The sequence below is a fragment of the Phoxinus phoxinus genome, assembly GCF_949152265.1.
Source record: "Phoxinus phoxinus genome assembly, chromosome: 5".
Taxonomy (NCBI): domain Eukaryota; kingdom Metazoa; phylum Chordata; class Actinopteri; order Cypriniformes; family Leuciscidae; genus Phoxinus; species Phoxinus phoxinus.
In genome coordinates, this window is record NC_136880.1 from 29193479 (window position 1) to 29206772 (window position 13294).

The 13294-nt window shown below is 37.0% G+C and overlaps 1 protein-coding gene across 3 annotated transcripts in view; it reads right to left on the reverse strand.

Moving 5' to 3' along the window:
• asap1a (ArfGAP with SH3 domain, ankyrin repeat and PH domain 1a) overlaps window positions 1–13294 on the reverse strand; it is a 47239-nt gene that overhangs the window by 22747 nt on the left and 11198 nt on the right. For all 3 annotated transcript variants that reach the window (XM_079613568.1, XM_079613569.1, XM_079613570.1), the window contains 3 exons: window positions 8475–8547; window positions 3779–3924; window positions 2334–2408 (listed from right to left, as the gene is read on the reverse strand). In XM_079613568.1, coding sequence (XP_079469694.1) covers window positions 2334–2408; window positions 3779–3924; window positions 8475–8547 — 294 coding nt within the window. The remainder of the gene's footprint in view (window positions 1–2333; window positions 2409–3778; window positions 3925–8474; window positions 8548–13294) is intronic.

The following is a 13294-nucleotide window of genomic DNA, read 5'->3' on the forward strand; positions in this document are numbered from 1 at the left end:
TTGCAAAAGTCGGAGGGCAAGTGCACAGGGCAAGACTTGTCTGCGACGAAATGCTAATCCATTTTGCCGCATTCTTACGCTGCGTGTCAACTGGCCCGAGAAGAGCAGAAAAAGCGTTTTCAGTTCAGTCCTATGGAAATGTAGCTTCTTGCTCACGCGTGAGCGTGATGCCACACTTCCACAGGAATGAACTGAAAACGCTCACTCTACTCCAAGCCAGTGAACACGCACCGTTACCCAGCATATTTCTTAAAATATAGGCTACTTTCTTTATGTTGTTTATTGGTTAATTACTACATTAATTTAGAGATTAAAAAAATATAAGTTATTGCCTGGTGCAATTATCAAGATTAATTACAGAAAAATGTGTGATTCATTATTTAAAAAAATTTATCTACTTAATATTTTTTAATCGATTGACAGCACACACATATATATTACACACACACACACACACACACACACACACACACTGTATATGTTCTAGAAATTAGATTTAAGATTAGAATAAGATTTAATTCATCCTGTTGTTTTTTTTTATTATAATTTAATATTTTGTTTAATTTTGATTAATTAAGGTTAATGTTAAATTTCTTGAGACAATCCTAAAACTATATTAAGAACTATAATAATGTACTAAATGTAATATATATATATATATATATAATATATATATATATATATATATATATATATATATATATATATACTCATCCTCAAGTTCTTCTTTCAGACAAATACAATCAGAGTTATATTAAAAAAAATGTCCTGACTCTTCCAAGCTTTATAATGGCAGTGAATTGCAGTTTCTGTTTTGAAGTCCATAAAAGTATATCTATCCATCATAAGCGAACTCCCCACGGCTCCGGGGGGTTAATAAAGGCCTTCTGAAGCGAAGCGATTGTGTAACAAAAATATCCATATTTAAAACTTTATAAAGTAAAAATCTAGCTTCCGGCCAAACGAACATTCAGATTCCACTTAATTGAGAAGCGCAACTTATGTGAGTAATGCGACATACTGCTTAATTAACGCAACGCCATAACGCACTACGCTACTTCCGACATCACAAGTTGCGTAAGTTGCACTTTGGGTGCAAATAGTGTGACCGTTTGGCCGGCAAGTAGAATTTTACTTTGTAACGTGTTAAATATGAATATTTTTCTTACACAAACGCATCGCTTCACTTCACAAAGCCTTTATTAACCCTATTATAAAGTTCTGTCTCACAAACAGGACTTTGGGTTAAGATTGTTGAAGGGCGACATGATAACATCACTAAATACAAAATCTTTCAACCCCCAGGAGCCATGCAGAGCACTTTTATGATGGACAGATGCACTTTAATGGACTTCAAAACAGAAACAACCATTCGCTGCCATTATAAAGCTTGGAAGCGCCAAGACATTTTTTAATATAACTCCGATTGTATTCGTCTGAAAAAACAATGTCATATTATGGATGACTTGAGGGTGAGTAAATCATGGGCTAGTTTTCATTTTTGGGTGAACTATCTCTTTAAGAGTCTCTGAGCGAGTCCTGGTTAAACATAGAGGAGCATTGGTGTAGGTGCTTGTTAATGGGTTATGAGGCATCTGTTCCAGTGCAGGAAAGATTTTAGAGAGAGCTGATAATGTCCTCCAGGGACTGCACTTATACCCTTCAACTGCCTCTGCCTCTGTCAATAAGGGTTTTAGAGAACGGTTTCGTTTCCGCTGAGTAAGAGGGTGAAAGAAAGAGAGAGACAAAGTATGAGTGAGATAAGAGAGTGAGAGAGAAAGAGTGGGGGCTGGTAGGTATGTAACCTCTGTCTACTGAGCAAAAAAGTGAAGCCTCATCACTTCCACTCAGAAATTCAGCTGATGCTGCTGAAGCTCTTAGCCTGGGTCATGCTAATGTAAAAACAATCAGACAGCCCTTCCAAAACAGCTCAGTGTGAGATGGCCCTACACTTAGTGCAAGTAATTTTCACAATCACTACATGTTTGCCTTCAAGCCTGAGACATCAACAAGAGGCTGACAAGATTGGTCAGTCTGACGCCTGAGCTCTTTCCTCCAGTCAACCAGTAAACACTTCAAACCGACTGAGTCAAAGGGCGTTAAACACTCCCACACTGTTTACTAGCACTAACAGTGGCCATTCCTTCAGTACTGTGTTTCATAGACGACAGTGGCGTGAAGAACCCTGTAATTTAACTCCATAGTGATTTACAGTGTGCATTTTTTGGTCCAAAGGGACTCATTTAAAACCAATATGGGGCAGTAAATCAGGGTGTTCCTCAGAGGGGGTCTTTCCAATTAGTTCAGTTCAGAAACAGGGATGTAAATCTTACCCCCTTCACTCCCTTCAGATCTCCTTTGAGCAGAGAGTCCAGGGTGAAGATGACATTGTGGCTGAGACTCTGGAGCTGAGGAGAAGAGTCAGAGGAGAATCAGAACAAGTATCATACAGCTTATGATCAGGGAACACACTACATGTACTGTACAAGAATAATCAAATTATCAGCTTTAAATTACTATTTTAGGATATTTATAAAAGTATGAAATGTGTGGGAATGTCAAAATTACTGTTACTTTAGTACATGTATTAGTTTAAATATGCTTTTCATTTGTGGATGTTGGTTGGTTTTAAAACATCTAAATAATCGTGATAAACAATTAAAATGCTCTTAGTCCAATTCTTCTCAACTTTTCATTACTTAAAACTGTAATCCGTAGTATTTCCTCTTTGTCGCCACCTCTGTTCGAAATCTGCGATTGCAGTTATTCACGGAATTATCAACTTTACGTGGGTTGTGCCTCGGCACGGCACAGCACGGATAAATCCAATGTTTTGAGGAGAATGTGCGGCTGTCAGTAAACGCGCCAGTGTTTTTGGAAGTATGACCAACTTGAGAATTTTCAACGGAAAATGTCATCTTAATAAGTAACATCCACTTTTGTTCTGACCAACTAAGGGTAAAAAAAGCATTGCAGTAAATCGCGCTGATTAAATCTAACGATCGCTTATCATATCACATCAAATCCGTGCAAATTATACTTAGTTCTCAAATTGTTAATGTTAACAATCAACATTGCGTGACTACATTTAATGCCCTTCAGATATTTATCCTTGTTTTCACATGGGTCCGGTTGCAGTCTCTTTTTTTCAGTAGCCACTCCAAAGTCTTTTGCATTTTACAACGGGTGAATCTCAGTTGTCACTGGTGATTGTAGTTTGTACCTTTCTGGATCCGCCATCAAATTGATAAGGTTAATATCTATAGTTAATATCTATAGTTAACTATCTAAGGTTATTATATCAAGTGCTGAGAGAAAAGGCTATAAATCTCCACCTCTAACATCCTCACGCAATATAGCCTACTAGTCGAGACACCTTCTTTATGTGTACAGATGTGATGTAATGACGCAAAGACAGGCTCGAATTTCCCGCGGAAATCCACCAGTACTACTGGAATTAAAAACATTATTACAAGCTTATACCGTTTTGAATCGAGCTAAGGCAAGTAGATAGTTTTGAACACTGGCTGGTTATGTACTTGCTCAAATTTATTTTGGACAATTTTTAACCCAAAAAAGTTACGGACTGCAGCTTTAACTAAACTAATTAGTTTCTAAGCTGTTCAAATAATCCTCATTAAAATAAAATAAAATAGGTAACACCAGGATTAGGGTTAGTTGCATATAATTATCCATAATTTAAAGTTATTACATTCTAATATTACAATACATAAAATCATACAAACATTAATACATAAAACAGTACACTATCCCTCACCAGGTTCTTGAGGAGAGCAGCCAGCTCCTTGATAAGGCCAGAGAACTTGATGAAGGCTGTTCCCAGATCAGAGTTATCTCGGCTGATGAAGTTGCTGCCAAACTTGTCGAGTGCCTGCCCATAATTCTCTTCATTCTGCACATGATCTGTAAAGCAAAACAGACCATGCATTTTATGAAAGAATTGGAATGTACTTTATTCAAAGATCTTCAAGAAATTCAAGAATTTATAACCCTACCTACTGGTTAACATAAAAACCATACAACTCATAAAAAATGACCCTAGAGGATGGAGTTGTCATATAACACACACAAAAATAAATTTTAAATAGCATACCATGTGGAGGAAAAAAACAATTCCTCAATTCCCTGCACATTTGTCAACTAGGGCAGCTTCCTGTGAGAATCCCAGCCCACAGGATGTCATGTGAACAAATAATAGCCTTTTCAATACACATATGTGCTAAAGCTGCTCCTCACTTGGCACAGGTCAAGGTCATCAGTGCCCACAGAAAAATAATACAGGTGCCCATATACAACAGTCTCTTGTGTAATAAAAATAATGAAGAGAATTTATAATATGACCATCTTTAGTGCTGTACAAGTTTAGGGTCTCCACTGATCTTTACTTTGAAAACACAGTATGGACACCACATCATCTGGTATTGCTTCATCATCTTCCCATAGCTCCACACTGGGACCCCAGCCCATGGCACAGTGGCGTTATTAGGTCATTTGTCTTGTTGAGTGGAGCTAAGAGATCTGGTACCCTGAAATAGGGGACTGTCACCTTCTCTAAATGACCAGATGAGAAGTTTTCCTGCAGCCGTTATGAACTCGACAATCTGAGGGAATCAGATAGATGAGCTCATTTCTGACTGTTTATGTCAGCTATTTATGATCATTTGAATCTCTCCGAAAATTCATATATCTCCACTCAAAAGATTGGACAGACATAAATATTCTTTTTTTATACGATTTTCCAAAGAATAATAGTGAAGTCATTAAAACTATGAAATAACACAAAAAAGTCGAAGTAAGATTTTTATTTTATTTGTATAGAACTGTTCATTTATTTTAGAAATGTATTAATAATATAAAAATTAATACTAATACTAATAATAATTTATTTTGCATTCAATTGAATTATCAACAATAATATGATTTGTATATTCTTTGTATATTGTATTCATAAATTATATACATAAATATCACTACTAATACTAAAAATAATTAGTTAAAGCTAAGCTAAAGCTAAAGATTGCATTGCATCTTCAATTAATTGTATGCATTAAATGCACTATATATAAAATGAACCCTAATACTAATACTTTTACTAACACTTATACTAATAGAACCCATTATATTAAAAAAGATCATGATAAATGGTCAACTGGATGCAAAAATACTATAAAAAGTAAAAATGACTATCGCCACATGGAGTCCCAGTCATATCATAATATAAAAAGAATTAAGGTCATGATAAACAAACTCTTATCTAGACTTTTAGGGTAAACACAGGTGAACATGGTCCACTGATGTCAGCAGAGAAGATAAGTAGATCATACCATGTCACAAATGGATTAAAAGGTTGCAGACAGATCTAAACAAGACTGAGCATTCAAGTGACATGAGCAGACCTGGAATTCAACAGAGAACAAACACCCCATGCCAAGTGTCAAGAGCTCAGGTATTAATCATCTGGAGCTGATTAGAGTGCTTACTATACAATCACATCTGATTAAACAGGATCATGACACTGAGGCCACCTGCAAACACACACAGCAGAGAGTGGATAACACAGCGGGAGCCGGTTTACATCCTCTGCCTGCTGCACACAGTAAGATACACTGCATCACCGAGCAGTGATGTGCAACATGAGCGGCTGCTTTCGTTCACAAACTGAAAAGGTGACATTTCTGCTGCCTTTTGCTGAATCACGATGGAAATGCCCCTGTATTGCTGAAGAGGCGTAGAGGCCGTGTGCTCTCTGAGGAATACTGAGGTCAGAGAGAGGTCAGCCAATCAATCTGATGATCAAGCACTGCAGCTCACAAGAGGAAGTCTTACATATTGTATCACATCACTTAAATCGTCACATGTGGTCACAGCCATGTCCTATTATTAGTATAACAATCAGAGGCTACGTTCATATAATGGCACCAGAAATAAGGGGACTGTCACCTTCTCTAAACAAACAGGTGGGAAGGTTTACTGCAGCCGTTATGGACAATCTGTGGGAATCTCAGTGTGTTAAAAGTTCTCATTCAGGGTATTGTGTAAACAACCCATGGAACAAAAAAATGTAGTTTCTCATTTCTGACTGTTTATGTCTTTGTTATGAGCTTATGAATCTCTCACAAATGCATAAACTTCCACTCAAAAGATTGGATAGAGACATTAATTTTTTATTACTTGAAATAACACAAAATTTATTACAAAAATGTTCCTTTCTAAAGTGTTTTTTTGTTTCGAATTATATTGTGAAGCACTTTGAGACTTTGGCCATCTTCACACACAGCAACAGAATATGGTTTTTAGTCCTGTATTTAAGGAACTTGGTATTGGTTACATTTACACACATTTCAGTAATTTACTGGAATGACAACTGCATTCTCTGCGCTGTGTGAATGGAACCGGACTGGACAACTAGTTGTCTGTCACGTCATACAGTGTGAGAGCCGCTCTGCGCTTACGGTCACTTACATCGACAAAGATGTGAACTGTGTCATCTGAAGGTTTTAGATCCAGTCACTGTTCTCCACCGTCAGTTTTGTATTCAATGTGCGAGCAGCGCAACGTCAAATGTTCCGCTCTCCTTCCAGATATAAAAGCTGCTGTCAACTAATAACGATTTGATGTCTGAACTCACGGCTCGATTGGACTCTTGTCGCATCAAAAGTGACGACAGTTTTATCATCAAAACGTCGCCATCTTTCTATTGCATGTTCATACAGTACAGACAATATTCTCAACTCAACTCTACTTTATTAATAGAGCACTTTCAACACCACAAGTGTAACCAAAAAGCTGTACAGAAGAAGATAAAAGATCAAATAAAAAAATAGAAAATATAAACAATGCAAACATAATGACATACACAGCTTACAAAGCTTTTTCAAATGCTAAAGCAAACAAATAAGTTAAGCGCACTCTGAAATACACCCAATGTAGGGAGAAGACAGACAGAGGAAGGTCATTCCAGAGCCTAGGAGAGAATGCAACAGAGAATGCCCGATCACCTTTACATTTTATACGAGATCGCAGAACCATGAGGAGCAATTAATCATTTGAGCGCATAGATCTACTGGATTGAGAAAGACTGATTCAATTAGTAACACTATGGCCCTAGGCCATGCAGAGCCTTAAAAACATACAACACTGTAATGAATTCTGTATCGTATGGGTAACCAATGCAGTTTAAATAATATGTTCTAATATGTTCAAATACTTATATTAGTATAATATAAGTAATATATTCAACGCTACTGTAAGTTCCTGTTTGAACAAGACATTGAGAGTCACACCTGTAGGTAAATGTGGTTGTCAATCCCAAAAACTGACAATTTGAATGTAGTCTTTGAGCTGCATTTTATGCATAAAAAGATATTAGCCTATACGAATAAAATGATTATTAATAATGCAACTGTAAAACTATTATTAGTTACGCATATATATTAGTATTATATTTATAAATATAATTATATATATAAAATGTATATAAACTGATGAATAAAATAATAATCTAATAATCATCATCATTATTTCTGGAATTTCTAATTAATTTCTTCTTTTCTGAAATGAAAGCCCAGTATAATTAGTCTGGTTTTGACTCCAATCAAATGCATTTCTTAAGACTCGTTAAAAGTTTGACCGTTTGATTTAAAAAAAACAAATACAATAAAAACTCATAGCATGTTGCTGGTAAAACTGCCAAAGACATCCATCTGGATGTGTATGGCTGTAGCTGTGCTTTTAAATCTTTTATCATCTTTTATAGTCTTTTTATGCTTTTCTCATCTAGTCGACCATTGTGACCCATCTCAAGGTCACACAGCAGCAAAACACAGATGTCTGCCCTGTTTTAGAGTCCTAAATATGCTTATATTCAAACACTGTTCGTTTCTCAATCTCCAGCCCTGATCCCAACCTTGCCAACATGCCTATGTCTTTGTCTATTTCAGGTCCACAAGAGAAGCCTGAGCGTAAACATTAAGCATTATGAAGCCCTGATCAAACAGCCATTGACATTTGGCATCAGGCCTGTGAGCTTGGCCAATAGGAGCGGTATGACATTGAACACTTACAAGCTGATAATGCAACCGCATGAGCCAGAAACCACTGTGTCACACTCATGAGATGTTAGTTACATGGTCTGGAGGATTTCCTGACCTTTCATGCTGATTTACCCTAGAGGGCAAGTAAGCATTTGAGCTTGCCAAGAGAGAATGGGGGAAGAGACGATAGGAAGGAAGTGCAATGGCAATTCCCGTTTCCATGGTAACAGCGACTTCTCACTTCAGGATTGTGGGTTAGACTGGTGCTTCACCATGATTGTGCCAATTAAACCCAATTCTTTCAATTATGAAATGGAAAATAAAAATTTTACAGCCACACATTTTATCAAAGATTAAGGCCATATTTTTATTATTCCCAGAATTTTACTGTTGAACACCCTCAGCTGGGTCAAAACTCACCTTGACCCGAGTTGTAGATTGCTTTGACGGATTTCTTGACCTTTTGTAAAGCTGTTCGGTCCTGGTCCAAAGCCTGGAGAGACAGAGATAAAGAGAAGAGAATAGGGTGATTATAAAACACGGCTAAAAAAGGTCTGTGATTCATTTATGATTCATGATCTTAGAATTCCAAAGGAATCACATCACTGGCCACACCCATCCGAGGAGCATAACCAAACATTGGGAATCCCATAATCACACTGTAACCATGACAACACAGGAGCTGCAAAGACTTGGAGGCATTTCCAATGCTCAGATGGGCCGACAGGTGGGGAAAATGTCAGAGATATTCCCTGTAACACCAAATTTATAACAGAAAAGCAGCTTAGCCTACACTCTTGTTGACATATTTAAATATTAAAACTATATTGATTAAAAGTAATTCAACTAACTAATAAACTTAATGAACATTAGACAGAATCCCCTCGGACAGGACAGCATGGAGTGTCTAATTGAGGCGGTTAATGGGTACACACTACACAACTTAACATACCACGAAAGACCCTTGACATGCAGTTTCCTAGCAACCGCAGCACAGGATGGGGAGAACCCCTCGACCGCACTTCATTGTCATCTTGTGGATATTATTTCAAAAATCAAAACCGCTGTGAAACTGAGAGCGGAGAACAGGACATGCCCCTGAGGGTATGCGCTCCTGGAAATCTCTGAAAATATTTTGATGCATGACAGTAAACAACAGGGTGTCAACGAATCCTGTTTCCTTTCCTTTCCTCTATCTATTTGTTTCTGTTTTTAAAAGACAGAAACCAAATCTTTTGGCTTTAAAAGACAGAAACCAAATCCATCTCCAGGGAAACATGCATTTCCTGTATGTGAACTCTTTGCTTTACTCTTTTAGACACTTTGAACTTGTGTCCTGGCTGATGCCCTCCTCCCTCCCTGATTTTATCAGGCGTGTGTCTCTCTGGATGAAAAGGAAATTATGCAAGTGAATGGAATAGAGGCAGGCTGACTCAAGAGCAATTAACTTGATATTGTGGGAAAAAAGCAAATATATATGAAATTATGAATATATTGCATTTTACTAATTTAATTTGTTAGTCACGGAAAGCGGATTTAGTGCATTCATTGAACATGACCAACAGGCTTTGCCATTCATACTGCATTCATGTGCTCTGTTTCAGCTGGTGACTAACAGATGTGTGTCCTAACAGGCACAGCAACCAATACAAACACACCCCTCCCAAACACACCAAAAATAATCTGTGGAGTTTTAAAAGAAGCCCTTCAATTGTGATTATAAGAAAGACAGAGCGTTAGGCCACAATTTAAAACAAATCCTTCAACATTCATGACAGCTCTCTGAAAATAAAGTGTTTTCTCAAAAGATAGGTGGATATTAATGCATACTGTAGAATTGTCATAGTACCTAAGTATTGTATTTACATTCTTTATTATGAATTGTGAAGTTATTAAAATAACCATTATTCATGAGTCATATGTACACTGCTGTTTGGTGACAGTAAAACAGTATAGACATTTTATAGATTTCTATTTCAAATAAATGCTTTTTTACTTCCATTCGTCCAAAAATCCTTTAAAAAATTGATTATGGTATACACAAAATATGTTTTAATGTTTTCTAAAGGAATGAATTATCTTGAATTATAATAAAATAGGACACTGTTATTTTAAATTGTATTAATATTGTGAAATATTAATACGACTGTTATAACATATACAGTGTACATTACTATTTTTACTGTTTTTGATCATAAGATAATTCTTTCAAAAACATTTTAAAAATAATACCAACCAAAATGTTGAAGGTTGGTGTATTCATTGAATACGATTGAATACATTTTAATACTTTAGCTTTGGTGTAAGTTAACATTGTTTGTTTTGCCCATATTTAAATGTTTTCCAAAAATGACGGATATCAAACAATAGTTAGCAGACCATAGCGGACCAATCATTTATCTTGTTTGCTCTACCATTGAGAAATAATGTTAGCTCAATTTAACCAGATGCAAATCCTGCCATTTTAAATAAGGAACACAAAATTACAAAAAGAGCCATTTCTATACTGATTATGTGGTCGGTATAGAACCTGACAGGAAACATGTCATTTCTAATCCAGTCTGTAGACTGATGTCCTGCTATACATTTAGAGATGAGTTGTGTTTCTATGAACCACTCATTGTGTTCATGTACCTCCTCCAACAGCGAACACAAGGCATGCTGAGGCAGAGAAATAATGAGCATTTGGACAGCTGCGGCACACTGATCAAGAACCTGTGGTGATGAAAGTAGTAGTTATGTGCCGCTCATGTGATAAATGATTTCCCTCTGCGGCCATTCTCTCATTTTCTTGCAGCTATGTTTGGACACTGGTACACCAAAGTTGGACTGCCCACTGTGATCCAGGGACAGACAGACTCGCCAGGTCGAGACTCTTCAGAGCTTTTTATTTTATTTTTTATCCCTGGTCATTTCACTTGCTTGCTATTTCATTGTTATGGGCAACAACATCCAAATACCAAGATTTAAAGGAATATTTCTATTGGAAAGGGTAACGTTCTAATGGAAAACAAGGGTTCACAAAATTATTTGTAAAAAGCGGAAAGTAATGCACTTACGGTGGAAGTTTAGCAGGCAAGCAAGTCACAACACAAATAAACCAATAGGACATGTTTTTGGAATAATTCTCTTTTGCTCACTTAAGCTGCATTCATTTGATTAAAAATATATTAGTAATATGTTAATATATTTTAAAATGTAATTTATTTTTATGATGGCAAAGCTGAATTTTCAGCATCATTACTCTAGTCTTCAGTGTCACATGATCCTTCAGAAATCACTCCAATATGCCGCTTTGGTGCTCAAGAAACATTTATTATTATTAGCAATGTTGAAAACAGTTGTGCTGCTTTATATATATATATACATATATTTTATATGAATATATAAAAAAATAGTCTCCAGCTAATTCAGTTACCCTGTAAGTGTGAACTATCAGTCTTCTGATGTATGACCAAGAAAGTAATTTCATTACACAACTAATTACAACAATCTAACCATATCCTCAAATGGTCTTGTAGGCTATTAAGCGTGACCACAGTGAACAGAGCAGTAACTCTGAGCACAGCAGAGAAGATAAAAGCTCAGCAGGTGACATCTCCATTATGATCTGGATAATCTCTCAACCTTATGAGTTTCATCCACCTTAAAAAACATTTACCTGCTTTATCCATTTGAAGTTATCCTTAAAATAATCATTTACAAGTACAGCCTGATATAGCCTATCTTATATTGTATAGAAAAAAGAGCAGACAAGATATTCTTAAAACATTCACCTTCTGTGTCCCATCGTGGAAAGAAAGTCATACAGAGCGACATGAAGGCAGATATTCCACCCTGCAATAACTCATTATTATAGATCATTTGCGGGCATCAGGGAGATGCTATCAATATGCAAAAGACTCCGGGAACTTCTGGGAGAGGCGGGATGTCTGTGAAGGTGAGTAAGGGTTTGTTCACACTTGTAGTTCAGTTCTCTTGGTTCTTTTAGTCCAGACCAAAAAAGAAAATCATACATTTTAATCCTCCTGGTTCACTTAGTGTTTCAGACTGTCATTTTTAAGGCTGAACGGTCCGAACCTATTACGAACTGTAATGGGCAGTGTAGCTCCTGTGACAGGAAAAAACAGGTATTGCTTGAGCATTCTGTCCTTTTTAGTCATCTTGTGACATTGCGTCCTGTTTTTGCGTCATTTAGATGTCTTTGGTCCGTGTTGCGTTTACTTTTCAGTCGAACTCCACAAGAGTTCTGATTTGGCGCACACCAGGGTTCAGATGGCAGCGTTCACACTTATTCAAATGAACCGCACTAACAAAGCAATCACACCAGAGTTCATTTTAATTGAACCCAACATGCCAAGTGTGAACACACCCTAATATATGCCAGAAATTCCATTCTGTGTGAACTATTTCCTTTATGGTCAGTCAGCTACATTTTTTCAGACCACCATCTGGAACCTGAAGAGAGACCAAAAATTAAAAGCAGCACTACAGTTATTATACAGACAAAGAAAGTTAAGTGCTCTATCGAGAACAAATGTAACATTACACTCACTGGCACCAGAACAATATGACACTCTCAATAAAGGGTTACTTTGTCCTTCCATGACTAAGCATTTGCCTCTTTATGACTGGATAGACTGCAGTAACACACACTAATACTCTCACTCACATCAAACCTTGACCCTCTGTTCACCTACTCAACCGATGGGCATCACTGAGCCCTTGGCTCTCTTCCTGGAGCGCTCAGTAATCCCAGCCTAAATTGAAAGCACCTTTCTCGACAATATCTCAAAACCGGTCAAATAATGTTTTTCACTGGGCCAAAAAAAGGAGCAAACAATAAACAAAAAAAACGACCCAACCTAGCACAGCATTCATTTGGACAAACCTCAAAGCTGTAGATCCCTCAGAAACAAGATACTGGTGGAAAAACAGAGCTATAATACACTTTTCCTGCTACTCAAAGCAACCACAATCCATTAGATTCACACTACAAACAACCAGATCGATTATTGGACTTTATCAAGACAGCCAATCGAGAAGGCCAACATAGGCCTGCCAAGCAAGAAAAGAGTCTCTATGGCCTGCCAAAAGGGTCTTTTACTAGAAAACTTTTCCAAGATTTGAACACACTGCCGTGAACATTTAGGTCAGGGGAGACCTGCACCAGCTATCAGCCACAAGAAACATGAACTCCTTAAGGAATTACTTCTCTCTGCCAAGCCAAAGCCAGCAGA